The sequence below is a fragment of the Labeo rohita genome, chromosome 4 (genome assembly GCF_022985175.1).
Source record: "Labeo rohita strain BAU-BD-2019 chromosome 4, IGBB_LRoh.1.0, whole genome shotgun sequence".
Classification (NCBI taxonomy): Eukaryota; Metazoa; Chordata; class Actinopteri; order Cypriniformes; family Cyprinidae; genus Labeo; species Labeo rohita.
The window spans coordinates 21,790,773-21,807,153 of record NC_066872.1 but is presented as its reverse complement, the minus strand read 5'-3'; the positions used below and the strand labels follow the sequence as shown (position 1 = coordinate 21,807,153).

General features: G+C 36.7%; 2 protein-coding genes across 2 annotated transcripts in view; one reads left to right on the top strand and one right to left on the bottom strand.

Moving 5' to 3' along the window:
• The window catches only part of ptprr (protein tyrosine phosphatase receptor type R), a 34,284-nt gene extending 31,169 nt beyond the window's left edge, over window positions 1-3,115 (top strand). Inside the window, exons 10-13 of the mRNA XM_051107662.1 lie at window positions 9-119; window positions 383-540; window positions 641-754; window positions 1,594-3,115. Coding sequence (XP_050963619.1) covers window positions 9-119; window positions 383-540; window positions 641-754; window positions 1,594-1,687 — 477 coding nt within the window. The 3' untranslated portion in view covers window positions 1,688-3,115. The remainder of the gene's footprint in view (window positions 1-8; window positions 120-382; window positions 541-640; window positions 755-1,593) is intronic.
• Window positions 3,116-8,887: 5,772 nt separating this feature from the next.
• Window positions 8,888-16,381, bottom strand: part of ptprb (protein tyrosine phosphatase receptor type b) — a 32,432-nt gene continuing 24,938 nt past the window's right edge. Inside the window, exons 19-30 of the mRNA XM_051107642.1 lie at window positions 15,650-15,756; window positions 15,265-15,370; window positions 15,105-15,185; window positions 14,788-14,869; window positions 14,514-14,604; window positions 14,245-14,321; window positions 13,753-13,887; window positions 13,545-13,667; window positions 11,960-12,123; window positions 11,731-11,866; window positions 11,244-11,353; window positions 8,888-9,123 (exon numbers count right to left, since the gene is read on the bottom strand). Coding sequence (XP_050963599.1) covers window positions 11,246-11,353; window positions 11,731-11,866; window positions 11,960-12,123; window positions 13,545-13,667; window positions 13,753-13,887; window positions 14,245-14,321; window positions 14,514-14,604; window positions 14,788-14,869; window positions 15,105-15,185; window positions 15,265-15,370; window positions 15,650-15,756 — 1,210 coding nt within the window. The 3' untranslated portion in view covers window positions 8,888-9,123; window positions 11,244-11,245. The remainder of the gene's footprint in view (window positions 9,124-11,243; window positions 11,354-11,730; window positions 11,867-11,959; window positions 12,124-13,544; window positions 13,668-13,752; window positions 13,888-14,244; window positions 14,322-14,513; window positions 14,605-14,787; window positions 14,870-15,104; window positions 15,186-15,264; window positions 15,371-15,649; window positions 15,757-16,381) is intronic.

Here is a 16,381-nt window from a genome sequence, read left to right as displayed (position 1 = left end):
TTTTTCAGAAATGTGTTCTGTACTGGCCTGAGAAGAGGGGGATCTATGGGAGGGTGGAGGTCTTCGTTAATAATGTGAAGGAATGCGACCACTATATAATCCGCACCCTTATACTAAAGGTATTTGCATCGTAAGATAAACACTCTACGGAAGAATGATTGCAAAATAGCGATACTGTAATCTGATAATGTGTTTTGCTCAAAGATAGGAAAGAAATGGTTGCTATTCATTGATAATCTTTGTCTTTGTGAATTACTTCTTTTAGCAAAGATTTCTGTTTATTCATTTTACTGGACACTTTTATCCAGAGGGACCCAATAGAAATCCAATAGAAATACAATTGTCAGATACTGTAATGGAGCATATGTTTTTGTACCCTCAGCAAGGAGGCCAGAGTCGAAAAGTGCAGCACTACTGGTATACCTCATGGCCGGACCATAAGACCCCAGAGAGCGCTGGACCCCTGCTGCAGTTAGTGAATGATGTTGAGGAGGACAGGAGGGGCTTTACATCCGGTGGGCCGATTGTTGTACATTGCAGGTACAGGAGTTTACCAGCAAAACATTACAAAGTGTCTACCGGTTAACACATAGTCTATGTAATATAGTAAATGTAAACCATTTAACTTGAACTTTTGTAGTGCTGGAATTGGTCGGACGGGCTGTTTCATAGCCACTACAATCGGCTGTCGTCAGTTGGAGCTGGAGGGAGTCGTGGATGTGCTGGGAATTGTGTGCCAACTTAGGACAGACAGGTACAACTGGTTCACTGTTTTGAAATAAAGAAAATTCAAATGCATGAAATGAAGTACTTCAAGTACTGGGATAATTCACTCAAAAATGAAAATTCATCATTTACTCCTTACATCCTCAAGTTGTTCCAAACCTGTATGAATTTATTTATTCAGCTGAACACAAAAGAGAGAATTATCTGGTCTCCATTGATTTCCATATTATGGAGCAACTGTTTAGTTGTCAGTCAGATTATTTTGATAGCGGCTGGTTCTGAAATAGATCTGTCATGAAAGCAACAGTTACGCACAATTAATATTTATGAATTAGATTATAAACTATTTCATTGAGAGTGCAGTGCAATTCTGTGCTTCTGAATGGCTGTGATGTCACGTGACTGCGAACTAAAACTGTTTAGTTGTGTCATCTTACAACAGATATATAGTAAATGTAAGTCAAAGTATTGCCTGTGTAAGCAGTTAAAACTTGAAGTGGCAATGAGGTCTTAAAATGTATGAAAAGAGTCTTAAAAAGGTACTAAATTTAACTCCATGATTCCTGTATATACCCTGGAGTAACAGCTCACTAGCAGTTACAAAAGACACTGTAACAGTCTTTCACATCCAATTCCAGTTGCATTTTTTATTAATTAATTTCTTAAATTATCCTTTGACTATGTTCTGGCCCACCATCTAGTGGCAAATTTTTTTTGTGCCCCGATGCCGAACCTACTTGCCGACCCCTGAGCTAAAACAACTACAAACAAGCAAAAACTATAACAAGTTTTCCATAAAATTTAGATTTTTTATTGTGATTGTTGTTGCAAGGCTTGACTGTAATCATGTGGTGTCTTTTTCCACAGGGGTGGTATGATCCAGACTGAAGAACAATATGAATTTGTGCATCATGCCTTGAGTCTCTATGAAAGCCGCCTTCCTGCGGAGCCTGGACAATGAACAGCTAGAGGAGCTTCATTTGTCCTACCAAGAGATCTGCTATTGCCATAAGGATTCTGATTCAGGAGAGAGGGCGGCAGATAATGTTTGTGAAGATGATTCTTTGTGGATTTTTGTTATGTACGTGTCAAGGCAAGGGTTGCACACATCACACCTCTAACATTTTCTGAAAGCCGTTGTTACCGGCAAATGTATTTCTTGTCATAACTTTTCAATAGCCTCTGCCATGCTTTTCAAGGCCACTAGTGTTAAAGTGTATTGAAGTGTCATTGTACAAGGTCTAGTTCCACTAAACAATGCTTTTTTTTTAAACCGTCTACACAGCTTAAAGACTTTTATATTGGTTTTCCTTCATTTGATCAATTATAGGTTAGAAAACAACTGGGCATTTAAAAAAAATACTAAATTGTCTTCATGATGCAGTATAAATGAGGTATTACAATTCTGTATATGATAGTATGATGTTTCATTAGAATATATATATATATATTCATTTTTCACTTTTGTACTTATTGGTTAACGGTTTGTAAGCATATTTTTTCTGCTGACACAGAACACAATTTTAAAATATTCAGACTGTGGTTCCTGTGTTGCTGCTACTGAATCTACAGCGCCGCAAAATGTCTTGTTTGAGCTGCAGTTTGCAGTCTGAATTGAATGTTATGAGAGAGAAGGACTGGATGCCTCAGAATTGCGTTGTACTTGCTGAATGCACATAATGACAAACCAACAGCAAAACCAGAGCAAATGACTATTATGAGTGGATTCCTTTAAATAACTAACTAGCACATATGGAATTCATGATCATTTGAATATTTCTAGAGTCTCACTAAATCTGTCACTGATTCTTACGTGGGTCCTGAATTTATTGATGAAACCAGCTATGAAACCAAAATAAATAAAAACAATATTAAACACATTTGAGAGGAATTATGTAATTATATAAACTATCTACAATTTAGGTGATTTTACTTGTGTGTAGAGGTGAAATAATTATTAAAAATTAATAATAATGCATACAGTTTTAGTTTGAAGGTTTATGTGTCTTGGGACCACAAGGGTTTTGCTGCTAATCCTGCAATTGTTTATGGCGTTAGGGATGAAATATATTGTATGAGAGTGAATATTTCTAATACATTTGTTTTCTATTGTATTTATTATTATAACAATTATTATTACTATTACCTGATACTTTTATAAACTATGGTTATTGTCAGTGTGCACTGTTACGCTATATATTTTCCACTATGTGGGCTTAATGTTAGGCAGTCAGTGACTTTCCTATTTATGCTTAATGATGATAAATGTGAACTGGATTCTGTAAATAATAAACAATACATCATAACCACAATAATATTATAACCTGCATATATAGATGCCTCAGAGAGTGAGGGTAGCAGTATAAGCGACCCAAACCGATGATCTGAGCTGTTTTTATATGATAGTTTGGTTGTGGTAGAATTGATTAGTCTTGTGTATTGGTACAGTATGTATATTATAAATGCATAACTTGGTTCCATTAAAAACTTCAGAAGTTATTGGTTAATGCTATACAGACAGTTCTTTGCATTTACATTGTGTGTTTGGTCAATGTTTGGTCAACCATCACCTAAAGCCATAATATTTCATGTTTACATTTTTGGCACTGCAAGTTCATCCAGTATGCTTATTCTGTTATTAAACTCTGTCATGTGAAGATGTGTTTTTGTAAATAATTAAGTGAAACTTTGCCTAGTCAGAAAGCAAAGTGCAGGAATTATGATTCTGACTTTATGGTCATTACTGCCAATAAATTAACCCTCAATTATCATGTCTGGTTTAATTATTTATGTTCTAAGACTCCTATTTTGATGTTCTTTATATATATATATCATACATTAGAGTTATGTGGGGTGGGGATAAATTAAGTGTGATCTGCTGTGACATCACAGTCATGATGCACAGTGGTATATGTGGCTGCCTGAAGTGTACAAACGAGTAGACTCGCTCACTCGTTTTTGTTTTATGGGGTCAAGGACAAGTAAGGACAGTGGTGACAGGTATACAAACAGACAAGAGTCTTTGGGAATGTATACAGAACATAGGAATCTGACCTCAAGGAACAGTGGACGAGTTGAAAGAGAGAAAGACAGTTGGTAGTGTGGAAGAAAAATTCATGTTACTTACCTTATGTGCTTATGTGGGGGCATGAGAGATGGTTTAGGTATGGGTCCATAGTATAAGACGTATGGATGACAAGGGGCCCTAATATACAAAGATTTGATTCTTGGGAGTGTGACATAGCAAAATGTGTTTATCTGACTCTTACCATGTGTGGAAAATTAGCGGCTGCTAGGAGATGCAACCTTGCAAGGCTAGGGAGAGAGATATAAAGGTGGAGGAAACCCTCCCTTCTTACTCACACTCTGTAGTAACCTGTGTTTCTGTATGACTGTCTGCTCTTCTTTGCAAAGAATAAAGCCTATAAAAGACTGAGTTTGTTTCTTAAGCGGTGAGAGACGTTTTTATTTTGCACGGTATTAGATAGAAGGGGTCATGGTAGATCCTGCAGAGGTCAAGGCCATAGAAAAGTCAGGGTACCAGGTGCTCCATTGTAAGTATAATGAGACCAAGGTAAGGGTGCTGGAGAAAAGAACCTCTATGACATTGCAGGAATGGGCAGCCGCAGATGGGCCACAGAAGTGAGCTGAACAGGAGGTCTTGGAAAAGCTGAAGGGACTAATGTCCTGGGCTGAGATGGAGCAGGCATCATGGGGTTAACTAGAATCATGAAGGACCAGGAGAGATGTAGCCAATTAGGATGTTGGAGTAAAGCCAGTATTCCAATATTCTAAGGACGTCTACCACAGAAAGCCAGTAGAGAAAACCCTTGAATTGGGATGAACCTTTTGGAACATAGGGAGCACCAAAAGTCATTATTAATTTTAATTTTTAATGTTTGAATTATTAAGTAGACAAGTAATTTCTTCATTTTATTTCATTTTGTGTCTCTCCTAAAAGCTACAAGCCTAATGTTAGTGTAATCAATGCAAATCTTTCAGGCAAATACCTTGTCATAAAGTTGTTTTAATACAACTGAATTTGCATTTAATGTTTAATATTAAAAAGATCTTTTTTAAAAAAAGATCTAATTAATTTTTGTGAAATAACAAATTGAAAATGTATGCAAGCCAACATTCGGTCACAAACATCTGTAACAGCAAATATAAATGCAGTGACTTTCAACACTTTTAATCAATAAGTAATAGTTTTTGTGCTTATTATACTTTGTTTATTAAAAAACAAAATTACACAAATCAAGGCTTTAGGGGTCAATTTACACAACAGGTTTCCATTAAAAAAGCGGTTAGTGGAATAGGAATTTTATTTTATTTTATTTTATTTTATTTATTAAAAAACACAAGACGCAGCTACAGAGAAACAATTAGAAACAGCGGAGCTTGCTGTAAACAGCTCCAACTTAACTCTATCAAAGCAGATTTATAAAGGTCCTAGTTAATGTAGTTTTCACACCTTTCAAAACTTTATGGCCCTGGTGAAAAAACCAGCATATACTGGTAGGTATGTTTTGATGCTGGGATGCTGGTTAGGTATGTTTTGATGCTGGTTTAAGCTGGTCATTAGCTGGTTTAAGCTGGTCCTTTGCTGGTCATGTTGCTGGTCAAGGACCAGCATAAACCAGCAAAGGACCAGCATAAACCAGCAAAGAACCAGATTCAGCATCTCACAGTACCAGTTACTGTACAAGGAAGCAGCAGTGAGAATAATCAGGGTGGCATGGATTTTTCTGCAACCACTAAGAAGACCAGCCCTGCAGGTGAATGTCAACAAAACATTTGAGATACACTTTACAGTGAGATGTAAATAGAAATGAGGATTGTTACTTAGCTCTGCATGAATATATTGTGCTGTTTTATTACCACTATGCACATATTTGAATAAAATAAAATAAAATAAATAAATGAACCATTAATTCCTCAAACCTAATTTGTCCTGAGTTAAATGCAACTGCACATTTATCTGTTAAAGTCACCATTGTCAAGCAGCACAACATTACGATAATTTATAATATGCTGGACTAATTTTTAATGTGCAATCTGGTTAAAGATGTTTAAAATAGCTCATTATAAGTTTATTTTTTTTCCAACTTCAGGATCGCCTGGAGCAACGTATATTGAAGTGGACACCTGTCACTGAGGTCTGGTGCAATGTGCCACATACATGACATAAATACTGAACATTCTGGTGAAGTAATAATGTATGAACAAGATCAATAAGAATCAAATGCAATTTCTCTCACTGTGAGAGGTGTTTTATAATTACATCACTTTTATAAAGCACGAAACATAATTGAAAGAGCCAACTCAATAAACATTGTTAAACTTGATAGAAGATTTATAAAGACAAACCGTTGTTCAAAAAACATTATTGTGAGCAATAACACATTGATAGGCAGGTAATAAATACCTGGGGTAGCATTTTACAACATGAGCGCTTTGTCATGTCACTGGAATCAGTGTCCCAATGTGTAGTGAGCTAAGATCCTTTATTAGTTCCCAAATTTGTGTGATTCATAAGTCAGGAGGCTGACTGAGATGTCCCCTAATCTAGGTTGTTGTGTTCTTGTGCAGGGAGACAGAAACGGCCCAAGCCAAACTAAAGGAAATGGGTATAACCTACATCCTGAACGCTACAGCAAGTGAGGAAGATCTTAATGGAAAGATCAGTTCAAGGGAGGATTACACAATGTGCCTGCAGTGGACGAAGACTGGTTTGACATTAGCAAGTACTTTTTCTGAGCAGCACAATTCATCCACAAGGCCCCAAGTAAGAGTTGACACACAAACACACAGGCAACATTGTGCCATGTATTATTTATCAAGCGTTTTACCATAATACATTGTCTGGGATTGAATTTGCATTGAGTGTCCTTGTGTTTTATTTCCTCAGATAAGGTCTTGGTGCACTGCATACATGGTGTCAGCCGCTCCTCCACACTTGTTCTGGCATACCTGATGATCCACCAAAACATGATGGTGGAAGATGCCATTGACCACATCACAGATGTAAGATGGATTGGGCTCAGCATGGGCTTTTTGAAACAGCTGACAGTCCTCGTAAGGCAGTGGAATATAAAACGAAGAAAGCAGTTTGGAAACACCCCTGGCAAAGTGTGGTTTTGGACAATATCAGCATAAATCCTTATCATTTTTTGGTGCAAATACATTAAAGTAACTTGACATTATCATTGAAGACCAGCAATAATAATTTTCATTTTGATTACATAATAATGGCAATATATACATGTCAAATTCAGATGTGGCCCTTTGCCAGCTGTGATGCCTGGTTACTGGTTTAAACTTGGCCCAGGTTTTTAAAAGATTTTTGGATCTGCACACCTTAATAGCTTCAACAATTAATTGCCAATTAAGTTTAGAATAAAATGAATTTAGGCCCAGATTATGCAGAGCTGTAATAGCTGCTAATGGTGGATATTTTGATGAATCGAAAATGTATGTTTTTTCTATGTATAAACTGTTTATGTAATAAAATATGTTTTCATAGTTTGTGTTATCCCTTATCAGTGCAAAAAGGATTCATGCCAATATTGTCCAAAACCCCACTTTTCTAGGGCATTTCCAAACTTTTGGAGGGCAGTGTATATAAGAAAAAAGTATATAAGAAAGTGAAGCCTGTTCCAGAGCCATCATGTGTCCCAGGTCCAGAAGAAGAACCTCAAGGGAAAACAAAGCTTTTGCTGTTAAAAAAGCATCTCCTTCAAAACCTGATCCAGCTGAAGCAATGTCTGGACAAATGTGCACTGGACAGGACACCTGCCACTGAGGTCTGGCCCAATGTCTTCATCGGAAATGAGTAAGTCTACAACACTTTGACTGTCACGTAAGTGACCATAAACTATACCAAACCATGTGATAAAGTAAAACAACAGGTTATGGAATGTGCCACTCTATGATGTAATAGTGTAGCTAAACACTGCCTCCACAGAAGATCATCAGTGTTAGAATAGTTTGGATTAACTTTATTTTTAATGAAGTTCTAGATCACATCAGTTAGATTTAACTGTGGATTCGATTACAAACAAGGAACATTCTGATGTGGGATAAATCCTTGATGGTGTTGCTAGGAATGCCAAAAAATAAATACCTATTAAGAAAGACCAATACAGGGGTAAAATATTACAAAGGAATAAACATCACTTACTGTGGTGTGCCTGTAATAGATGACCACTTGTTTGACATCAGCAAGTACTTCTACCCAGCTGCAAAATGTATTCACAAGGCCCTGAGTAACCCAGAGAGTAAAAGCTGATGTACACACAAACCATTTATTATCTATCATGCATCATCTGTCATTTGTCCTACCATGACCAACTGTCCAGCACTAAATTTGTTTTGGATGTCTTTCTTTTTTTCTAGATAAGGTGTTGGTGCATTGCACAGATGGTGTCAGAAGATCTCCCACACTTGTTCTGGCATATCTGATGATTCACCATGACATGACGATGGAGGATGCCACTCACCATGTCATAAAGGTAAGATGCATCAGGCCCAACATGGGCTTCCTGAAGCAGCTGATAATCCTCAATTCAAAGCTTTTGAGTCAGCGAAAACAGTTTAAAAGCAGACAGACACATATAAAATGCACAGATCCATAAATTACATGAGCAAAATGTAAACAATTATTCAACAGTTACAAATACTTAAAGCCTTTGCACAGAAATTGTAATAAAAATAATATTAAAATTAACATTTTGCCTAAATTATATTCAAAGAGCTTTATTTCTTGTTTCTGTTTCTCTAACTGTTTGTCAGAACACTTAATTTAAAGCATGTGCATATGGGAATGCCTTTGCTGCTCTTTTCCGGAGTCCAATTATTGATTTATAAAAAAAAGAAGGTGGCATCACAAATAGACCTCTTCAGGCCCACAAGCAGTAATTTCTTAAAAAAGAAAAAAGAAAAAGAAAAAAGCTACTGTACATGCAGAAAAGCTAAAATGAGTCATTTGGGGCTTTTATAATATTTATTTGATTTAAAGCTTTTGCTAGTTAACTTAGGGTCCATTAGAGAACAAATGTGATTTTGATATCCCAGCTTTAGAAGAATAAAAGTTCACACTTTGTGTAGTTATGCATTAAGCATTTAAAAATAATTAATAGTACATTCCAGTAAGTGCCAGTAATCTAAATACAATTTATTAAACAAAATGAGCATAGAACATAAATAATTACAAATAGAGGTACACAAATATGAACTGAAGTACATAAGTATGTCATAAAAAAGTTGTATAAAAATAAAGCATATATCTTTGTTATGCACTGCTATTAAAACTCAAGATGAAGAACAAAAATGTGTTTTCTGTTCTTTTTCAAGAAGGAGAAAAATCTTCATGACCCTATCTTCATGACACACACTCTGTGAAGAAAAATACATAAAATAAGTTCAGGACATCTATCCTCAAAATTAAAGTCAGCATAAAACTGAAATTGTTTTTTTTCCCCTCTTCTTTACTGGTGGAAATGATTGGATCGTGTATATACAGGTGCATCTCAATAAATTAGAATGTCATGGAAAAGTTTATTTATTTCATTAATTCAACTCAAATTTTAAAACTTGTGTATTAAATTCAGTGCACACAGACTGAAGTAGTTTAAGTCTTTGGTTCTTTTAATTGTGATGATTTTGGCTCACATTTAACAAAAACCCACCAATTTACTATCTCAACAAATTAGAATATGGTGACATGCCAATCAGTTAATCAACTCAAAACACCTGCAAAGGTTTCCTGAGCCTTTAAAATGGTCTCTCAGTTTGGTTCTCTAGGGTACACAATCATGGAGAAGACTGCTGATCTGACAGTTGTCCAGAAGACAATCACTGACACCCTTCACAAGGAGGGTAAGCCACAAACATTCACTGCCAAAGAAGCTGGCTGTTCACAGAGTGCTGTATCCAAGCATGTTAACAGAACATTGAGTGGAAGGAAAAAGTGTGGAAGAAAAAGATGCACAACCAACCGAGAGATCCACAGCCTTGAAAGGCTTGTCAAGCAAAATCGATTTAAGAATTTGGGTGAACTTCACAAGGAATGGACTGAGGCTGGGGTCAAGGCATCAAGAGCCACCACACACAGACGTGTCAAGGAATTTGGCTACAGTTGTCGTTTTCCTCTTGTTAAGCCACTCCTGAACCACAGACAACATCAGAGGCATCTTACCTGGGCTAGGGAGAAGAAGAAATGGACTGTTGCCCAGTGGTCCAAAGTCCTCTTTTCAGATGAGAGCAAGTTTTGTATTTCATTTGGAAACCAAGGTCCTAGAGTCTGGAGGAAGGGTGGAGAAGCTCATAGCCCAAGTTGCAAGTTGAAGTCCAGTGTTAAGTTTCCACAGTCTGTGATGATTTGGGGTACAATGTCATCTGCTGGTGTTGGTCCACTGTGTTTTTTGAAAACCAGAGTCACTGCACCCATTTACCAAGAAATTTTAGAGCACTTCACGCTTCCTTCTGCTGACCAGCTTTTTAAAGATGCTGATTTCATTTTCCAGCAGGATTTGGCACCTGCCCACACTGCCAAAAGCACCAAAAGTTGGTTAAATGACCATGGTGTTGGTGTGCTTGACTGGCCAGCAAACTCACCAGACCTGAACCCCATAGAAAATCTATGGGGTATTGTCAAGAGGAAAATGAGAAACAAGAGACCAAAAAATGCAGATGAGCTGAAGGCCACTGTCAAAGAACCCCTACCAAATATTGAGTATATATACAATAAATGAACATACTTTCCAGAAGGCCAACAATTCAGTAAAAAGCTTTTTTTTTTATTGGTCTTATGAAGTATTCTAATTTGTTGAGAATGAGCCAAAATCATCACAATTAAAAGAACCAAAGACTTGAACTACTTCAGTCTGTGTGTAATGAATTTATTTAATTCATGACTTTCACAATTTGAGTTGAATTACTGAAATAAATGAACTTTTCCATGACATTCTAATTTATTGAGATGCACCTGTATATATATATTGTGAGGATAAGTGAGGATAGCAAAATAAAATAAGATGTGACATATTATACCCAAAAATTCTTCATACAGTCGACTACCAGTAAAACTGATAAAAAAATTGGAGCAAAAAATTTTCAGACACTTTGACCCGACCATGTTTCACCTAAGTGTTTTTTTTTTCACTAATGTGACCTTTTTACACCACAGACTGAACAAAATTAAGCATTGCTTGGTAATTGGTCAACATATCAATAGTATAGTTAATATTGTCATACTAACAGTTGTCTGAATTTTTGGTTGATTGTATTCCATTAAATACTTTTCTATCAAAGTTAACTGACATTTTGAAGATGAATTTGTTCTGACACAGTTTAAATCTGAGTTCTTGTCATAGTTTAATACCATTTTTTGATTATAGCGAATAAATAAAGCGAATGTTGAAGGTGTCTGAATAAATTTTGGTTTGACTGTATATACATATACATACATACATACATAGGTTTTTAAGTGAAACATAAACACATGCAATACTTACCTTTATAATAAGTTGTTGTAGATGGGGAAAAGAGGGTTATCTCGTTCACAGTGAAGTTTACGAGCCCTCAAAACATCTCGCACACACTGATGGATATAAGCATACTGAGCCTGCAGAAGAGAAGTCCATCATATTAGGGTGCTCATAAACCAACACATTACACCTACAAAATGCAAAACAGAGCAACTACACATTTAGGCAATTGATTTCTGACTGAAATTGGGTGTCATAAGGCCAATTCACACCAAAAATGACAATTCTAATTGTATGAGAACAGGGAAGTCAACATTACAACTGTAACGGAAATGACAAAATGATCAAATCAATAAAAAGCCATTTTTCTCAGTTCCAGTGATGCCATAGGTACTGTGTTTTGCCTTATACAATACTTGCAATACATGTATTCAGTTGGAATTATCTGATTAAGTAATGCTAGTTTGACATCATTATAAATGTTGCTGATGTTGCTATACGAACAGACTCATACCTCAGTTTGTACCATGTATAAGCGATGTAGGCGTAGATCAAACACACATCCATAAATGTCCACTGTGCAGTTCCTGTCTAGTTGTTGTAAAACACGATCGAGCACAATGAAAGTGCCAGTTCGGCCCACACCAGCACTGAGAGAGAGAAAAACATATCCAATGTAAATATATTTTGAGTGTGAACACCTTAAAATGTCTGTTAAAGTTGTTTAGGTGATACACAGATACCTGCAGTGTACTACTGCAACTCCGGGACTGGTTGTCCTGTCAATATAATCTCTAACTGTTCGCACAAACTGAATGAGTGATTGGGTTGTTTCCGGTACGCCGTGATCTGGCCATATGGTGTAATGGAACTGACGCACCGTCCTTGGGTATCTCATCTGACCCTCCTGAAAAAAAGACCTTGCATCATATCATCTCATCTTCAAAAACTGTCCACAAACCAAATTTTTCAGAACTACTTATAGCTGCTATGTTATAGTCATTCAGATATGCACTTTATGTGTTTATATATGCTTCAAAGAGTTTCTGTACCACTGAATTGCAGGTTACAAAATTTTAAAATCAACTTTACAAACAGGCTTCCCAAACTGTTTATTTTACCTCAAGAGAAGAAAAGATACTATTCAGCATGAAAATGAACCCAACAGTCATTATAGAGTGAAATATAAGATACCTTTAAGTAATACAGCGCCTTGCAAAAGTATTTATACCCTTTCATTTTTTTCATGTTTTATGTTGCAGCCTTATGTTATGTGCTTTGAATTACTTTTTTCCTCCATATCAGTTTACACTCCATACACCAAAATGACAAAGCAGAAAACAGATTTGTGACAACTTTCCAAATGTATTAAAAATAAAACACTGAAATTAGTACATTTCAAAAGTATTCATACCTTTAACTCAGTACTTAGTATTAGAAGCATCTTTACAGCCTCAAGTCTTGTTGGGTATAATACAACAAGCTTTGCACATCTGCATTTGGCAATTATCTGCCATTCTTCACCTCACCTCTTCACATCTCAAGCTCTGTCAGCTTTGTTGGGGGCTTGCAGACATTTTCAGGTTTCTCCAGAAATATTTGATTGCATACAAGCCAAGGTTTTGGCTGTGCCGTGCAAAGACATTCACAGAGTTGCCAGTATAACCAAGCTCCATCTCCAATCAGTTGCTCAGTTTGGCCAGGAGGCCAGCTCTAGGAAGAGTCCTAGTTGTTCCAAGCATCTTCCATTATGGATAATAAAGACTATATGCTTCTGTGAACCTTCAATGCAGCAGATTTTTTTCTGAACTCTTCCCCAGATCTGTGCCTTGAAGCAAGCCTGTTTCTGAGCTCTACAGGCAGTTATTTTGACCTCAGGGCTTGGTCATTGCTCTGATATGCATTTTCAGCTGTTAGACCTTTTCTGAGAGGTGTGTGCCTTTCCAAATCATACTCATTCAAATGAATTTGCCACAGTTGAGCTCTACTTGAAGTGTAGTAACATCTACAAGTGATATGAGTGCTCCTGAGATACATTTCAAGTGTATGAACACTTATGCAATGGAATTAGTATAGGGTTTTTTTTTTTTTGTTTCTAATACATTTGCAAAGTTGTTACAAACCTGTTTTGTGCCTTGTCATTATGGTGTATATAGTGTAGACTGATGTGGAAAAAAAGTTATTTAAAGCAGTTTAACATAGGGCTGCAACATAACAAAAAATGAAAAAAATGAAGGGGTTTGAATACTTTTGCAAGAGACTGTAATTAATTTACCTTAAAATAATAATTGTATATCCTTACAATATATCTATTTATTTGACACTTACACATGATATCTTGAAGTCCCGTATGGTCCACTCTGGGAGGATCTTTTCAGAAAGCAGTTGCACGACAACATCACCATAATACAAAGGCTCACTGTCAGTTGGCCAGTATCGATCACACTTTACCTGAATCATACACATATCCACAAAAATATGACATTAGACCAGCACAAATCACCAGAAAAACAGCACTAGAAGCCTCTTCACTCACCATGCCCCTTTCCACACACTGGGTCACCATTACAAGGCTGTGTGCATTTTGTTCCCACACCATGCGCCAGAAATCATCCTTGGTACCTGGGAGAGGCCCTTGTGTGGCAATATACTCCCATCTAAAATTGTTTCCCTGTTAAACAGACACAGAAATACTTTTGAGTCTGAGGACAGAAAGGACCGTTGACTGCTCTGAGACTTGTGTGCTGTCCATGAACAGGGTACAAATATTTAGTTTATTCTTTTGTAGGAAGCTATCAGTAAAGGGGGACGTTTGAACGTACTGTAATTATATTGACTGTCACTGAGTTATTGCATTTCTATGATCAGCAACCAAACACTCACATTTTTATAAAGTTGCATCCACACTGCTAGTTGTCAAAATCCACAACTTCCATGAACCTCCATCTTTGACTACTCCACCACACAACCCACAATTCCACCCTTTTAGCTAATGAACAATCAAATTTAGAACGTATGTTCAACTTACAGGTATGTAGTTGGCATTGATGTAGTCTGAACAGGGGTCGTCCTCCAAGCAAGACAGTCTTACCCGCGTTGAATCGTCTGCAGACCCATAAAAAAGACCCCATAACACCACTTAGTGTCCAACTAGCACTAACTATACTGGTATAATCAGTTCGAATGGCAATATAATATCGGTGTTAAAATTATTTTATCATGACAAGTCTAGTATACTTTAAGATGTAAATGTATAATGCTTGTATTTTACTTACACTATCATTTTTGTCTACTTACAGGGCAGTATATTGTTGTAGCGATTTTTGCTTCGGTTCCCAAGTAGACGTGCAGCATTCTGAGTTTGGGTCCGTCCCACGTCCTTTAGGCCCTTTTCAACGTTGAGTAGAGGTTAATGCATTAATCAGTAATGCATTCAAATGATAAAGTTTAGCTTAGATTAGAGCAAAGTGGAATGATGACTTGACTATGCTATCAAGTTTCCTAATATTGACTTGTTGCTTTGATAAACTTAGATATTTAGTTTTTGATTTTATTATATGCAGTGCATTACCTCAAACTCTTCAGATAGAAGGTAACTGCAATCAGCTTGCAGTTTAGCAAGATGGGACTCAAAGTAGGCAGCTTGGACTGGGCTAGTGCATAAAAGAGAAAATTCTAGATCAGTGACATAATGCTTATAACAATAAATGTTTAAAATAAATGCTGCAGTAAATCATTTTTGAACAAACATGTTTTCGAGGACTTTGGACCTTAGTCTTTTGTTTTGGCACAAATATCAGTCATACTTTACAAAATATGATTTATAAATATGAATATGATTTATTTTCCTCTGTCATCACTATAAAGAAAAATGAAGTATTTTGGTACCTCCTTATGCCTGAGCACATCTGTGATGTAGGCAACGCCTTCCACATGCACATTTTCATTACTGGACTTTCCTGCACAGCTCTTGAAGAACACAGACACAAATAAACATCAGCACAGCAACAAACATTGTGTGTTAACAAATGTGTTTGTGTGTACTCACATTTTGTGAGCCCTCTTTCTGTAAATGAGTAAGGCGGTCACAGCGAGCACCATGGTGACCAGAAATGTAGCAGCGGTTATTCCTCCTGTGAGGCCATTTCGTGGTGCTAAATGACAAAAACAGCAAAAATTTAATTAAAAAAAAAAAAAAAGACCCTGCATAGACAGCAACAGAACTACAACATTCAAGGAAACATGGTGAGGACATTGCCATTCACGAGAGTACCACATTCTAAATCAGAGCGCCGGTTCCTGTGTCAGCAGGATCACACACATGCAACAAAGGTCTTACGGGTTTGGAGCAACATGAGGGTGAGTAATTAATGAAAGAATTTCCATTTTTGAGTGAACTATCCCTTTAACACTAAAAAGCAAAAGTGCCTTACCTGATTGAGTTAATATTGGGAGGGAAAGGTAAGTGTCGGTATAAAGGGGATGTGCACATTCTCTGTTCTCTTCATCAAACAGCTGAGTGAAGGCACGAATGCTTAATCTGAAACGGTAAAGTGTGAATATTGATAATTACACATCTCAAACCAAAAAGGTAAAACAATGATTTCCGTTAAATTTATATTATGTCCACATTTTCTCATATTCATATAATTCCAGATCTGTCACCTTAATACAATATTGTAATGATATAATATTTTAATTTATACAACAGCTCTTTCTGGTTCTCGAATCTGATTGGCTAATAAGAGTGCGATATTACTGTCCAGCAGAACTCCAACAGCCGTTTTACCATTTGCAACTGTATCACTCCGCTTGCGGTACTTCTCACAGTGAGTGTTATGGTGGATGCCCAAATCCACTACCATTTCGAAAATATTACTGTTTTTGTCATGGAATGTATTCTTAAGAGGTTTTCAGGTGAGAATGTAGTCTTAAGAGGTTTCCAGGTGAGAATGTATTTGTTTATAGTTCAAATATGCGGTTTGGTAATAAAGATAACGTCTATTTGAAAATTTGCATCAACGTTTTCGGACATGTGAGCTCTAGGGTGTTCAGCACTCATGAACCCGCTGAGAGAAGCCTCACCTCAGCCAGATATTCTTTTTACCGCTGGCTCTGATGTCTCTATTGTGGTCAAACATGAGATATAATTCATTTTGGGTAAA